At 37.3% G+C, this 17371-nt stretch overlaps 1 protein-coding gene across 5 annotated transcripts in view; it reads right to left on the bottom strand.

The window, feature by feature from the left end:
- The window catches only part of LOC124281342 (transmembrane ascorbate-dependent reductase CYB561-like), a 47539-nt gene that overhangs the window by 22261 nt on the left and 7907 nt on the right, over positions 1-17371 (bottom strand). Inside the window, exons 1-2 of one of the 5 annotated variants that reach the window (XM_046717386.1) lie at positions 7874-8490; positions 799-866 (exon numbers count right to left, since the gene is read on the bottom strand). The exons of 1 other annotated variant lie outside the window; for it this stretch is intronic. In XM_046717386.1, coding sequence (XP_046573342.1) covers positions 799-857 — 59 coding nt within the window. In that variant the 5' untranslated portion in view covers positions 858-866; positions 7874-8490. Of the gene's footprint in view, positions 1-798; positions 867-2051; positions 2109-7873; positions 8491-17371 lie in introns of those variants that run through there. 3 more of the 5 variants (XM_046717394.1, XM_046717401.1, XM_046717409.1) reach the window with 3 other exon arrangements.

The raw sequence follows: 17371 nt of genomic DNA, 5'->3' as shown, positions 1-17371 counted from the left end.
GTTAATCCTTTGAAGGAAGGACGTTGTTTTTACGCAGACACAGACACGAAAGAGTGTAAGATACATAAACACTACATTTTGACAAATCCGCTGTGTAAGACAAAAGTAATTAATCAATCAGCGTGTTATCGGTTAATCCTTTGATCGATGTTTATAATGTTGAATATTTACTCCAGACAAAAGAAATGCCAAATGGGAACCTTTGTCGGATAATCTAAGTGGTGTTACCACTAATTATACCTGTTATAAATTCATTAACTGACCATCAATTGAATGATGACAAATAACATGTGTAGGTTTATACCACCTAACACGGGTTACCTTGAAAGTTATCTATTACACCTCCCATTAAATGTTGGTGTGGCCTAGGTTCCTTGGTACTTTGAGTTACCTCCCTTTCCCTTATGTCGACACATGATTGGTCGAAAAATGCAACTGAAAATCAAGGGCAGGTAAATCATGTTAACAAAAAAAGTCAATGGATCAAACTGTTAGTCTCAGTTTATAAAAACGCAAAACGAGATGATATAGAGGATGACCAGAAGCCAAAATGTTGAGTCGGCATGTTTAGTTATAAGCAGGTTATACATAACAAAGTGTAACTTCCGGGGTTGTTCCGATACAATTGTAGCACTGTGACTTTGTAACCACCAAGTCAACACTTGCTCTACGATCTCCTTGTTAGGTGTGGTAGTCAATGGTAGTGGCTCAAAGCAACGTGAGGACAGCCAGGTAGTGCATTTGGATATCGTCTGTGTTAATGATGGTTATCACAGGATACAAGATCATACAGTCTACCTTTGGAGAACCCGGGGCGGCTCGTCTTTCTCATAGTATGTTGTGTCGTTTTCGGCCATATTGTCCAGCTGTATATCATGCAGAAACGTGTGTTAAAACAAAGGGGGTTAGAATGTGTCCACATTCCAGAAACAAATGTGTTATAACAAAGGTGTTAAATTTGTGTTCATACTAAAATGTGTTAAACCAAAGGTGTTAAAATGTGTCAACATTCCAGAAATAAAGGTCATAAAACAAAGGTGTTAAAATGTGGCAACCCTCTAGAAACAAATGTGTTCAAATGTGTTCAGATTTCAGAAACAGATGAATAGAATGAAGATGAGGATTGAAATTCAGGTAACATTATGGTATGCTGGTTGTTGTTTTAAGTATCACCTGTATTATTGTGGTCTGTGAATTACTGAGTCTGGACCAGGTAATCCAGTGATTGACATCATGAGCATCGACCTAGTTTATCAAGATTGACTCAGGGTTCATACAGCCAAGAGCCCTTGTGATTCAAGGGCTTTTCAAGGACTTTTCGTGGACATATGATGTGTTTTCAAGCACCACTTTTTCCCAAAATTATCGCAGACAAGTTTCACTTTGACATTGCCGCTCAAGCATTAACAACGATCTGTCAGAACGTAGCGCAAACGCCCGATTCACAGACAGAGCCCGGTTTCTTTTTTTATGATGTAAGGAACCAGGAAATAGATGCAATTTAATCAAAACGATCGATTGATTGTCAGTGGAACCACAACAAATATTTTAATGAAATTTCAAGCACTTTTCAAGGACACGTTAAAAAATCCAGCACTTTGCAAGTACTTTTGTGGTAAATTTCAAATTCAAGTACTTCTCATCGAACGTAGTTAAATTCAAGCACTTTTCAAATCTGTGTGAACCCTGTGAATGACAAGATCCAGGTAAAAATTGTCTGGAGCAACCCAGGCTTCACATAAGAGACAACAATGTTTGATATAAGAAATAACTTATAGGACCAGGTGGTCAGACTGACTCTGTAGATGAGGACCATCGTATCCTATCTGTGTACTGCAGAAACAAATCCGAATGTTATACAGGCTGTGGGAGTCATCCATTTTGGGGAGTTACATAAGCAGGGGCATCACACTGACAAACTTGAAAACATTATCAAGGTTTCGAACAGGAAACCACCTCTGCAAAACTAACAGAAAAATCTTTGTGGACCTGATCATTATATTAAAGCAAGGCCCTTATTCAAAATAACATTTTTATCATCATTTACTAACCTGAGACACCAACAATGCAGAAATCCAAGCCTACGTCTTATTGTCTGTAACCTGTAAGGTTATATGTATATATCCTTCAGATCTAGTAAGTGATCGTAGTGAAACTGAATCCGATGATGAAAGTTCGTCGTTTACAGCTTATGTACGACCTTATCAAGCAGTATCAAAGGTCTTGTTGCAGATCCTGCACAAGTGATGGAGGCTGCACAATTTCTGAATGGAAACAGCTGACAGGTTCACAATGGTGAGAAAATACTGGTTGTGCTAGGATGACCACTTAATTCTGTGAAACAAGATCAAACTCGGGCAATGGATGACAATGCAAGCAGGCATGACAAAGGATAAATAAGTACATCACGAGAAATACTGATAGCACTTATCTCTATCTACACAGCTTCATTGATGATGATTCTATTGTCTTTATCATGTGTACTTGTGCCCAAACTAGAAAGGCTAGGAAGTGAGGTGAGGTGAAATTGGGTTTTAACGTCGTGCTTGAGAATATTTCGCTCATATGACGACGTGCATGCGTGTGTATGTGTATGTGCGGCTGCTTGTACTAGCCCAGACTTAAGCTGGTTTTATAGTGCAAGCCCACTGAGACACCATGCCACAGTGAAGCATGAATACCCCACTCAGACACATTATACAGAAAGGCTAGGAACAGTGACATGCACAGATGCATTCACATAATTCCATTGTCTTTATTGTGTATACTTGTGCCAAAATCCAAAAGGCCAGGAACGACAACGACATGCAGAGTTCATCAGTTGAGGTTACCATGGTTACACTGGAATAATTCCATGTGTATGTTTTGCATGTCAGACATTTGTTCTGTCTGAATCCTTGCTTGATGACAGCTGCCTCTATAATACATAAGTTTAGCCAAGTAACCACAGCAGTCGGTGGTGTTATGTGTCGATAACTTCCTCAGACTTAGCCAAAAAAAACAAACCTTGGTGGTTGATAAGTGTGTTAGAGGGAATGTCAATCTCCAAGCAAGAAAGTCTTAGTGCTACAGAAAACTGGGCTCTTGAATGTCACATACTTTTTGAACCACTATAATTTTATAGATGTATGTGTCTATTTTATCAAAACTGTACAGAAATATATGTAAGGATCATTTAATAACTAAAAAAGGTTGGCTGTTAGGTGCTATATATATCATCGTTGTTGTCATCTCCATTTTCATCATCAACATCCTCAGTCTATCTTATTTGAACTTTCAGTTATAAGTTGGAGTGGGGCCAATGTTTTATCAAGCATTACATGAACATGAAGTGAGTGAGTGAGTGAGTGAGTGAGTGAGTGAGTGAGTGAGTGAGTGAGTGAGTGAGTGAGTGAGTGAGTGAGTGAGTGAGTGAGAGTGAGTGAGTGAGTGAGTGAGTGAGTGAGTGAGTGAGTGAGTGAGTGAGTGAGTGAGTGAGTGAGTTTAGTTTTATCCCGCTTTTAGGAAATTTCATGGCGGGGGACACCAAATATGGGCTTCACACATTGTACCCATGAGGAATCGAACCTGGGTCTTCAGCGTGATACTTTAACCACTTAGGCTACCCCAGTGTCTCAAATATGAAGAAGTTAACTGATGTCAGTTATATATTGCTTGCCTATTTGATAATTGCATGTCCCAGAACATTTAGAATATACATGATGTCCTCTTATAGCTAATAGCTTCCTAACATGACTCATCCATAATAATCCCATGTTTTCCATTGTAACTCTATATGTTGCACAAAATGATTTGTATTTTGATAACTGGTTATGCATTGTTAATAGATTCATGCAAATTAATACAGTGAGACATGCAAGGTGTTGCCCCGAGGACTCGCAATGAACTGTATTGTTAATGAAAAATAGGAATTATTGCTACAGGTATGGACAGGATATGACAAATAGAAGATAGTTGACACTGTATCAATATATGGGTTTATTTGCAATGACAAGTGAAAATATTTGTATTGGAAGCTCATGGATGGAAGCTGAATCTCCATGAAAACCAACCAACACCCCCTACCTGGGATGGGAATTGCAATACCTTGGGCCAGTTTTGTTTATATATATATATATTATATATAAATGTTGCAGTTTAAGACATGTCCTGAGGGATTATTAGGGGGATTTCAATATTTGTGTGCTATTTGTGCTTCAGCTAGTCAGAGTGACTAACGGGATCGGGTGGTCAGGTTCGCTGACTTGGTTGACACATGTCATTGTAACCCAATTGCGTAGATCGATGCTCATGATGTTGATCACTGGACTGTCTGGTCTTATAGCTGGAATATTGCTTAGTTAGTTAATCAACAAACAAACCAAACAAGCAAAACGTGTTGGTTAATTTCCATCCATGCCTACCCATGATATTGATCCACTGCAATCCCATCATGCATCAGTTAGGAGAGCCCCAGAGCAAAAATTAAAAGATAGACCAGCTCAAGTCTAGAATGATTTGGCACTACTAGTCTATAAACGGCTAGAATACCTCAAAATCAAAAATGATTCAGGGCTAATTTCGGATTTAATTTATACATATTTTGGATATATAATCATATGTATTCTAGATAAAGTTTTGAACATGAAAGCAAGTTTTAATCTTAAAAGAAGGTAATTTTATTTCTGGGGCTAAACATGCTAAGTGACAGGTATGAGTATGGCAGGTCTGATGAGGCAAGATGGATGGATTTGTTGGCAGGGACATGTTCATGCTCTGACAGGGTCAGATACAATGTGTCTTCATTGTGTTCAAGGAGGCAGAGGTACAGATAAGCTGCGTATCTGAAAACTGAATTGCTAGTGCATAAATGTGCAAAATTGATTTTACATTACGTGAAAACAGTGAATTCCTTCCGACGGGTACGTCTATTCGTCCGATTTTAATAGTCCGGACTATGCAACCCAAGTTGCTTCCCTAACTATTACAAAACGCTTTGAAGTTTTGTAAATACTCAATAAATTTGATTTTTCATGCGTACACACAAAATAGATAAAATAACTGAGGTATATTGAGAGGTTCTATTTCAGCACATGAACTTGGCAACTTGCAATCTTTCTGATCATTTCTCATATTACAGATCAAATATCTATATAATTAACACGTAAACCAACATATAAACTTTATTATATTTTTACGATCGATGGAAAATGACAACATACCCAAATGTGTTTGAGTGAGGTGTGTTCAATTTATTTGGTTACTCAAAGGAACATTAGGATACCCAATTGAGATGAACACAAGCGAGTACATAACTCAATGACCCAAAAAGTTATCTTTAGCTCTGGGAAGAGTTCCTGTAACTAGATACATGTGATCTGCTTGAGGATGTAAATACATGTATCAGGTGCATATCTGAGCATGCTGAGTGCAAGGGCTGTTACAATTCCTCTGTCTTTGGTGAATCCAATTGTATACCTTCATGAATTATCAAATGATTATCAAAGCGTGATAAATATTGAATACATGTACATAATCAACATTGTGTTATATTAGCAATACCAGTCATGTGGTCCAGGGATGGAAATAACTTTAAAATTGCTAGTGTACTCCGGTACAGTGGCACATGTAAAATCACTTTCCCTGATAATTTTTCCACTATACCGGCCGTTTTCTTGTTGATTTTTAAATAAACAACATAATTAACATTGGAATATCAACTGGACACCGGTACAGTGTGATATACAAATTTGCTTGCCCGACAGAAAAAAAACACTGGACTCGGGCGTCGGGCAATGGGTTATTTCCTCCCCTGTGGTCACTGAACATTGTCGTGAGACACTGTCCCAACATGTCAAATAACCTGGTTTCTTATTTGTTCCACTGAACATAATCAACTTTGGACTTGTTGTATTTATACATACATATTCTTATTCACTACCCTATATTCGTGATATGTATCATATTCACCTCATATCAGGTTTAATGCACTCCTCATGCAAAACCCGTGTCCTACAATTCACCATATAATGGTCCATACAGAAAATGAATTTCTGTCTGTGCCTAATGCTTTAGGGCTACGAGACCAAATATGTCTCTCAGCACAATTTTCAGAAGAACATGGTGATATTATTACTCGTACTTATCACTAGCACTACTGTTACTAGTACAGTGGAAGCCCTCTAAACCGGCATTCGTTGGGACCATAAAACTCGTTGAAATTTAATTCTGAAGCAAACTGAATAGCTTTCTCTTTCAAACTATGTCGAGAAACGGGCATATTTTTACGGCGGGCAGTAAAAAACCAATGTCAGTGTGTTAAATTTGTCAAATTTACTGTTTTCATTCACACGTTTTGTTTAAAATTGATGTTTTGTTCGAATCTAGTTTCATACGCTCCTTGTAATCAGGCAACATCAATGAGCTTAATGCCGATGGTAATCCACTGTGTTGTTAATACACGTTCAGCCAATCAACCAATCAACAGGAGTGCTGAGATACAGGATGCCGGTTTAGAGAGCGTTAATTACTGCACAAACAGTCATTTGGGCGGTCTTTGTCGTGCCGAAATACGGAATAGACTAACGCCGAATTAGAGGCTGTGTAAATGATCATAAATTAACTAGCTTCTGCCGGGACCAAATTCTAGTGCCGATATTGAGAGCATGCCGGATTAGAGGGCTCCGCTGTAGTATTATAATACTAGCTGGGGTTGCTAGACTAATCGCAGTTTTACTTGACTTGGACTTGGATTGGGAGCTACGGTCACAGCCTGGAAGTATCACTGACAACACCTTCAAAGCCTTGTAATGTTGTTCATGCTCTCGACCACTGGTTTAAATGGCCCAGTACATCCACACTCAATTATTACAGGCCATCGTGGAATAGCTAGAATAATGCTGACTTCAATAACACCATATCACGAAGATTCATACAGATATGGAACACTAAACATCACAGCCTTTTCAAAGCTTTCAGCTATAATGTTCACGTTGTTATAAGTAGACCGCCTCCGTGGTGTAGTGGTTAGAGCGTCCGCCCTGAGAGCGGAAGGTCGCGGGGTCGATCCCCGGCCGCGTCATACCAAAAGATGTTAAAATATGGTACTTATTGGTCCCTGCCTGGCGCTCGGCACTATAAAACCAGCTAAAGTCTGGGCTAGTACAAGCTGCCGCACATACACATACACAGGCATGCACGTCGTCATATGAGCGAAATATTCTCAAACACAACGTTAAACCCAATTTCACATCACCTTTTTATAAGTACAACTGATATCTGGGTTAGAACTGGTCTTCAGCAACCCATGCTTGTCGAAAAATGCAACTAATGGGATCGTTTTTGACACATGTCATCATATCCCAGCTAAGTAGATCAATGCTCTTGATGTTGATCACTGGATTGTTCGGTTCAGACTCAATTATCATGATTATTAGCCATATAGCGGTAATAGTGCTGGAATATTACAATAAGTATCAGTTTCTGAAGACCAATTCAAGTTTAACCCAGATCTTTACAGGTTTCTGAGACAGGAATTCACTGGACATTCCAAATGTGCATTTTAACAAGCTATGAACTATTGGTCATCTCGCAACATTATCTAAAATATATTATTAGAAATATACTTGAACCATATCATGGTGCTCTTGGTTTCATGCCTTACACAGTGTGTGGATTCAAATCCCAAAATTTGTACCTTCCTAAGAAACTTTAAAACCCAAACAAAACAATTGTCAACATGGATGAAGTAGAGGTAATCACTTGAATCGGTTGACTCTTGAACTAGAATCATCATGGGCAAACAGTATTTGTTGATTCTCAAAAGTTCAAGAAACTGACTCAACTGATTTCTAAATTACATAAACCGCCCCAAACACCTCAACATCACACTTACCGTATAGCAGATTTCTCCGTAGGCTCACTAGACGACATGTTGGAAGCTTGTAGAACAAATCTAACACTGTTGAAACTTAATCTCAAGACTACTGCAGAACACTAGCTTTCAATTCTCCCAAGATAAAAACTATATCCTCTTGATAAATTTCTCCGACTCTGAGTGTGACCACTCTCGGCTGCAGGAATCACAAAATTGAAAACTTATGGCTTAAGGGGAACAACGGAGTTCCTACAGCAGAAGCTGTCAACCCTAGCAACAGAACTGAAAATAGGATACACAGGCTAGTTTCCACCCAAAGCAGAAATTTCACCAAGCATGAATCCAAACAATGTCCTTGACAGGATCTCTCTAGGAAACTGTAGTCTGGCGTACAACATCAACTTGTCTGGATTTGCATATGACAGCTCTCACCATCTGCTGCAAGTACAAGTGGGTCAACCACAGGCGAAGTAAAATCACACTGGAAAATGGTTAGTCTCGTGATCTGAGTTCCAGCTCACATGAGGGGAGATTTCCCCTCATGTGATCATCAACTGCTAAATATAAACAGTAGGCGTAACAGCAAATACAGTTTATCACAATCAGGAAGTATAGGAGTCCACATGATTCAAGTGAGTCAAAACTATTTGAGTTTCCTGAAATAATGACATACTGGTAAATATATTGCTAGCCTTGCTCCAAGGCTGTACAGAAGACAGGCCATGGATGTAAAGTAATCCTTACAGTAAGTGGACAGTAAAAATTGATGCCAGTCTCTTATCTGGACTACTTGATAGGTTTTCTTTTCATATAATCTTGAAATTCTCTGTCTGTTTATTTTCATAATCATGAAATTATCATTACATCTTATTAAATAATATTTGCCTTAGGGGCTTGTACAAGTCAAAGTGACCAGAATTTACAATGTTAGAAATTCTAAATGGTTGTTGAGGTGTCATATATCAAGTTTAAATTTAAATAATGTGCTTCTCCCAGTTCTGTAGACTAACAGCTGATATGTTTCACAGTCCCTGAACCACATTATTTTCTCTACTACCTAGCCTTCCCTGCAATGCTAGAGCTTTAAATGAAGCAAGTCTAGATTGGTTTTAGTGCCTACCCGATATTACTCTACATCTGTCAACTATTATAGACTTGCATGGGCTGTATTAGGTACATATGGTTCATTGGTTTCAATGTTTACCTGACATTAATCTACACTTATGGTCTTAGTCAACTAGAGCTCTAAATGAAGCAAGTCTAGATTTCCCTGTTTGATAACATCTGAATCTCTGGTCTTCCTAGGACTCCTTTTCAATTTAAATAGGTTTATTTGTTACAATCAAAATTATATATATATTCAGAGACTAAGCGTTAGTCTAACTAACAGCTAGTTTATGATATTGAAATCGGTTACTGTGAAAAAGAGTTAATAAATCATCTCGGTACATGTGAGCCTAGAGGCGTTTTCTTCTTTCAACATAAATAATGGCTTGTCTACGCCTGGTGTCATAGTCAGTCTGACATAACATTTGTCAACTCCTGCAGACTTGCATGGGCTGTATTGGGTACGGTCAGTACATTGCTTTAAAGAACATTTATATAAGGTACATTGGTTTCCAGGTCTACCTAACATTGATCTACATTATGGTCAACAATTATAGACTTGCATGGGCTGTATTGGGTATATTTAATTCAGGATCTGCCTGACATTAGTCTATACTTGTCAACTATTATAGACTTGCATGGGCTGTATTAGGTATACTTAATTCAGGATCTGTTTGACATTTGTCTATACTTGTCAACTATTATAGACTGGCATGGGCTGTATTGGGTATATTTAATTCAGGATCTGCCTGACATTAGTCTATACTTGTCAACTATTATTGGGCTGTATTGGGTAAATTTAATTCAGGATCTGCCTGACATTAGTCTTTACTTGTCAACTATTATAGACTTGCATGGGCTGTATTGGGTAGATTTAATTCAGGATCTGTCTGACATTAGTCTATACTTGTCAACTATTATAGACTTGCATGGGCTGTATTGGGTATATTTAATTCAGGATCTGTCTGACATTAGTCTATACTTGTCAACTATTATAGACTTGCATGGGCTGTATTGGGTATATTTAATTCAGGATCTGCCTGACATTAGTCTATACTTGTCAACTATTATAGACTTGCATGGGCTGTATTCGGTATATTTAATTCAGGATCTGCCTGACATTAGTCTTTACTTGTCAACTATTATAGACTTCCATGGGCTGTATTGGGTATATTTAATTCAGGATCTGCCTGACATTAGTCTATACTTGTCAACTATTATAGACTTGCATGGGCTGTATTGGGTATATTTGATACAGGATCTGCCTGACATTAGTCTATACTTGTCAACTATTATAGACTTGCATGGGCTGTATTGGGTATATTTGATACAGGATCTGCCTGACATTAGTCTATACTTGTCAACTATTATAGACTTGCATGGGCTGTATTGGGTATATTTGATACAGGATCTGCCTGACATTAGTCTATACTTGTCAACTATTATAGACTTACATGGGCTGTATTGGGTATATTTGATACAGGATCTGCCTGACATTAGTCTATACTTGTCAACTATTATAGACTTGCATGGGCTACTTGTACTTGCATGGGCTGTATTGGGTATATTTGATACAGGATCTGCCTGACATTAGTCTATACTTGTCAACTATTATAGACTTGCATGGGCTGTATTGGGTATATTTGATACAGGATCTGCCTGACATTAGTCTATACTTGTCAACTATTATAGACTTGCATGGGCTGTATTGGGTATATTTGATACAGGATCTGCCTGACATTAGTCTATACTTGTCAACTATTATAGACTTGCATGGGCTGTATTGGGTATATTTGATACAGGATCTGCCTGACATTAGTCTAGACTTGTCAACTATTATAGACTTGCATGGGCTGTATTGGGTATATTTGATACAGGATCTGCCTGACATTAGTCTATACTTGTCAACTATTATAGACTTGCATGCATGGACTGTATTGGGTATATTTGATACAGGATCTGCCTGACATTAGTCTATACTTGTCAACTATTATAGACTTGCATGGACTGTATTGGGTATATTTGATACAGGATCTGCCTGACATTAGTCTATACTTGTCAACTATTATAGACTTGCATGGGCTGTATTGGGTATATTTGATACAGGATCTGCCTGACATTAGTCTATACTTGTCAACTATTATAGACTTGCATGGGCTGTATTGGGTATATTTAATTCAGGATCTGCCTGACATTAGTCTATACTTGTCAACTATTATAGACTTGCATGGGCTGTATTGGGTATATTTAATTCAGGATCTGTCCGACATTAGTCTGTACTTGTCAACTATTATAGACTTGCATGGGCTGTATTGGGTATATTTGATACAGGATCTGCCTGACATTAGTCTATACTTGTCAACTATTATAGACTTGCATGGGCTGTATTGGGTATATTTGATACAGGATCTGCCTGACATTAGTCTATACTTGTCAACTATTATAGACTTGCATGGACTGTATTGGGTATATTTGATACAGGATCTGCCTGACATTAGTCTATACTTGTCAACTATTATAGACTTTGCATGGATCTGTATTGGGTATATTTGATACAGGATCTGCCTGCACATGATACAGGATCTCTGACATTAGTCTATACTTGTCAACTATTATAGACTTGCATGGGACATTAGTCTGTACTTGTCAACTATTATAGACTGTATTGGGTATATTTGATACAGGATCTGCCTGACATTAGTCTATACTTGTCAACTATTATAGACTTGCATGGACTGTATTGGGTATATTTGATACAGGATCTGCCTGACATTATATATCTATACATCTGCCTGTCAACTATTATAGACTTGCATGGGCTGTATTGGGTATATTTGATACAGGATCTGCCTGACATTAGTCTATACTTGTCAACTATTATAGACTTGCATGGACTGTATTGGGTATATTTGATACTTGACATTGTCTATACTTGTCAACTATTATAGACTGCATTGGCTGTATATTTTGATACAGGATCTGCCTGACATTAGTCTAAACTTGTCAACTATTATAGACTTGCATGGGCTGTATTGGGTATATTTGATACAGGATCTGCCTGACATTAGTCTATACTTGTCAACTATTATAGACTTGCATGGACTGTATTGGGTATATTTGATACAGGATCTGCCTGACATTAGTCTATACTTGTCAACTATTATAGACTTGCATGGACTGTATTGGGTATATTTGATACAGGATCTGCCTGACATTAGTCTATACTTGTCAACTATTATAGACTTGGCATGGGCTGTATTGGGTATACTATTTAGACTTACAGGATCTGCCTGACATTAGTCTATACTTGTCAACTATTATAGACTTGCATGGGCTGTATTGGGTATATTTGATAGTCAGGATCTGCCTGACTGTATTGGGTATATTTTAGTCTATACTTGTCAACTATTATAGACTTGCATGGACTGTATTGGGTATATTTGATACAGGATCTGCCTGACATTAGTCTATACTTGTCAACACTTATCTGTATTGGGTATATTTGATACAGGATACATTGTCAACTATTATAGACTTGCATGGGCTGTATTGGGTATATTTGATACAGGATCTGCCTGACATTAGTCTATACTTGTCAACTATTATAGACTTGCATGGGCTGTATTGGGTATATTTGATACAGGATCTGCCTGACATTAGTCTATACTTGTCAACTATTATAGACTTGCATGGACTGTATTGGGTATATTTGATACAGGATCTGTCTATAAGGAAGTAACTCATGGCCATAATGTCACATTGTAAACAGTGGGAAATCCCCCAAATTGAAATAAGTTAAAACAAAGTGAAACTTAGGTTGTCATCCTTGTGAAACTATAAATATAATGAAAATTACCCTAAAAGTTCACAGAAAACCATCCTTCTCTTTTCTTTTTCATACTATTAAAATTTCCCCTACCACCAAGAGAAAATAATAAATGTTAGGCAAACAGACTAGAAAATTAACTTAAAAGAAAACCAAAGTGACTACGAGTATCTAATGAATATTTTGCCGTATGACATCGAAAATCGACTTGCGACTTTTAGTTCTGTCAAAAACATTCCTAGGTTTTACATCTATGTGCATTAAATGAGACAAAGCAGTTCTTAGATGTATTTCACAGAGAACAGACCGGGGGATTTCTGTACATTCAGTCACGATTTTTCCTGTTTTCTTTTTAACTAATAAGATTGCACTCCCATCAGTTTCACTGAATCTTAGTCTGTGAGTCATTTACATTCTACAGCAGCCTGATTTGCTTTATCACAGCCAGTCAATCTTGTCCGAGAACACCTTAAGTAGCACCTGACTTGAGATGATGACAGCTTTGGTAAACCTCCATGAGAAAATACCCCTGAAGACCCAGGTTACAATTGGTCTTCAGTAACCCATGCTTGTCGTAAGAGGTGCTAACGGGATTGCGTGGTCAGGCTCACTGACTTGGTTGACACATGTCATCGTATCCCAATTGCGTAGATTCATACTCATGACGTTGATCACTGGATTGTCTGGTCCAGACTCGATTATTTACAGACCGCCGCCATTTAGCTGGAATATTGCTGAGTGCGAGGTTAAATTCAAACCAACCAACCAAATCCATGAGAACACAAGGACCCAGATGACCCTGATTATTGTATTCATAGATTCATCATTACATTTCCAACCATACCTGACAACTGAGACACTGTTATAGGACATTCACCTTGGTTGAGAAACCAGAGCAAGTGGGGGACCCATTACACATAAATTATCCGCGACATAGACAAACATCTACATGATCTAGCAGACATCAAACAGGACTCATCAGTACATCGCTCATTTGGGGCTGTAACAAAGGTGGCGGGCCATGATAAACTAACATGTTTTTCGGATCCTTTTGTTCAAAACACTCAAATCATTTCTTATAATTTGAATACAGCACTGACATCATTAGGTGAGAATTTATGGATATAAACTTATCTATAATGCGGAACACTGTAAACTTATCAGAGTATATTCTTACTCCTTCACCGTATGTTATGCTCTGACACTTGATGTTCTTCATAATAAATAGGTTGACATCCATAAATTCTCACCTTTTATGTTTAGTTCTAAATGCCATTTTAAGACTTCACTGGTATCATTGTGTTTGACGTACTGAATGGGAAATACAGTGAAACAGAGTGCATTAAAGTTGATGAGTTATAGACTTGTTATAGTTAATGGCTTGCTTGCGCAATGTTGATGACGAGGATGTTTTTGTATGATGTAACCTGTGCAATCTATTATAACAAAAACAAATTGATGATGAGGATGTTGTATACGATGTTTTGTACAATGTATTATGACAACAAAAAATTGATGACGAGGATGTCTTGTATGACGTTTTGTACAATGTATTATGACAACAACAAATTGATAACGAGGATGTTTTGTATGACGTTTTGTACAATGTATTATGACAACAACAAATTTATGACGAGGATGTTGTGTACGATGTTTTGTACACTGTACACCAAATGTACTTTAGGAAATAAAAATACTTAAAAAAAAAATTATAGTTAAAGGATGTTTGTGGGTAGAGCAAACTTTATTACTTTTTTAAAATGTTGAATTTTTAGACTAAACTTGTGTTTTATTGGAGACAGTTTTAGAATCAAGTCTGTGAGTGAGTGAGCATGGTTTTACACCACATTTAGCAATATTCCAGCAATAGCATGGCAGGTGACACCAAAAATGAGAGAGTGAGAGAGAGAGAGAGGAGGGTTTCAGGGGTTCAAAAAGCCCCCTTTTGAAAATGACTAAAAACCACATTGAAGTTCATGTTCTGCATTGGCACAGCCAAGGGGGATTCAGGGGTTCCAACCCCTGAATCCCCTTTGAAAATTCCTGGATCTGCCCATGAGTTAAATTTGCTTCAGCAATCGAGCAGTTGATAACAAACTTAGTTCGAATGCAAATTTAACTAAAAACTTTGGTAACAGTTACCAGGGTAATGATGCTTGAGGTTATCCTATACCAAATCAAATTCCATCTTCAACTAGTGCAGACTGAATCATCTGACAGCTGTGATTGGATGATTTTGGTTTATAAATATACATCAATCCAGCAAATTAAAACTGACCACAATTTTCAACATTTAGTGTTGTATTTAACACAATGACTTTTGCTGAATGTGTGCAGAGATATTTTCAACTTGGGGACATTTGGTGCAGACCTGGGGTTGGTGTGTTCAGCTTCCTGTTCTTGACAAAGGATTTGCTTAACGAGCCCAAATTAGTGTTTTATTGCAGCTTTAAGGCCATACTGTGCATATATGTACATGTAATGGCTGTTAACAGCCTGGTTATTGTTTAAAGAAAATATACCGGTAACATTACTATGGAGAGAGTGAATGAGTATGGTTTTACACCACTTGTAGCAATATTCCAGCAATATTATGGGGCTGGTCACCAGAAATATGGGGGGCACCAGTGTGTGAAATAGTCACTGGCCCACGGCTAGTAAAAATCCAGTTGGGCCAGTAAATTTCCACAGTCACTAGCCCGACTGGCTAGTGACTTTTCATGGGGTCATTTTGTAAATATATCCCTCTCTCCTAATTGTTAAGTCATGCAAGATTATGGCCTGATAAAAATGTTCATCATATCAGCAGATTAATGATGAATCTTATTCTCAGCTATTTTTGTAATCTTTTTCTTAGTTTCTACATTCAAATTTCGGGCTAGGGAATTAGTGGGAATTATTTCAGGCATAGCTAGGCTAGTAACTTTTTGGGCATAGCTGGGTTGTACTGTCAGCAAAATTTGGGACCTATTTCACCACACCCTACCTGCCACATTACTATGGAAGTCAATGGGAAAACATGTGGTTTTGTGTAACCTTGATAGGTAAAATTACCTGTCATATTTTCAGTTTTCAGGGGGCACTAGACAAGTATGGTTAACATAGTAACTAAACGTGTATTTTTCAGGTAACAGCTGGTTCTTCAGGATGTAGAATGTACATGATATATATTTACTACCATTCTGACAATGCTGGTATAATTTACAATGGCGTGTTCACAATGATGAAAAAAAAGATGTTTTTGTTTTCATATCACACATATGTTGAAGGGACACTTCTGTATAGAAAATATCAGCATCACCACAAACAACATATACTTTCATTACAATATTCAATGAGATACATCAATTCTCAAATTACACAACACAAACATTCGCTCAGTTTGCATATTGAATAGAATCATGCAGGGATTTACCTTGAGTCCTGTCAAATCTTGATGGTTCCTGGGACTCATACTCTTGATTTTCAGGAGTCCTGCACTATACAACGAGGGTCCCAGACACTTAAATATTATTATTAATACTATGTTGTAATACTGTTGTAATTCAGTTACTGTTATTGTATTGTGTATCATGATCATCACATTGTTACAGCAATTAAATTGCAAATGATACCATAACCCAGCTAGTAGCAAACTCAGTGATAACTTATTGTTACTTGATTGGAATTTTACAAAATGTATTTGGAATATTTCTGCATCCCTGTTAGTGTTGGGAATTGGTTAAAATCTCATAATTGATGATTGGTTCATTACAACCGATCAATCATAGAAAATAATTGGTTAGCGTCATTTATGAAATTTGTTAATGCACATAAAAATAAGGAAAAACACATGTAGTTCTTTTGGAGCTTTTTGGCAAAATTTCACATCTTTAAAGGATGACTAGTATGTTAGGAACATACATTTCTTGGAGCCTTTAAGATAAATTCAATCATGACTTGAAACGAGCTTGTAGTGCTTACAAAATGTAACAGACAAAACCATCCATGTGAAAAATATTGTTAATGAAAACAAGTGTTCCAAAATTGGTTGTGTTCGATTATGAGAAATTATGATCGATTGCTTGGTCGTTTAGTCACTACGACCAATCTTCGATTATTTCAATTAATCGGACCACCACTAGTCCCCGTGGATGCGTTATTAAATTTCGTTGTGTCCATTCTCAATTTTTATGCGTATTAGACGCAGGAATTCACATCCTGTAAATCCCTGGAGTCATGGTTAAATACAATCTCCTCACCGAATATACAATTGTAAATACAGTTGGCTAAAAAGATTGATAATATAGTTTAATTTAATTGAATATAAAATAGTTTAATTTACTCACAATACACAATTATGTTCAGCCAGTGTTTTATTAGTAGTCCAAGCCTAAATATGTTGATTCCTTTCAGACTTCTTTTTTCATTGTTGCTAAAAGTTGCTTCTCCAATAATTCTAGATAATCAATCAAAATTCAGTTATCGATTTTCGATCTTTATGATCCATAATGATGGCCAGGTTTAATTATTGATCAGTTAATAGCAAGTGAAATATGTACATTTTCATTGGATGGTTTACTTGAGTCATCATCCAATTTGGG

This window comes from Haliotis rubra, unplaced genomic scaffold (genome assembly GCF_003918875.1).
Source record: "Haliotis rubra isolate DU_JTF1 unplaced genomic scaffold, ASM391887v1 Scf108, whole genome shotgun sequence".
Taxonomy (NCBI): domain Eukaryota; kingdom Metazoa; phylum Mollusca; class Gastropoda; order Lepetellida; family Haliotidae; genus Haliotis; species Haliotis rubra.
The sequence above is the reverse complement of the archived record's forward strand: the minus strand, read 5'-3'. Positions and strand labels throughout refer to the sequence as shown.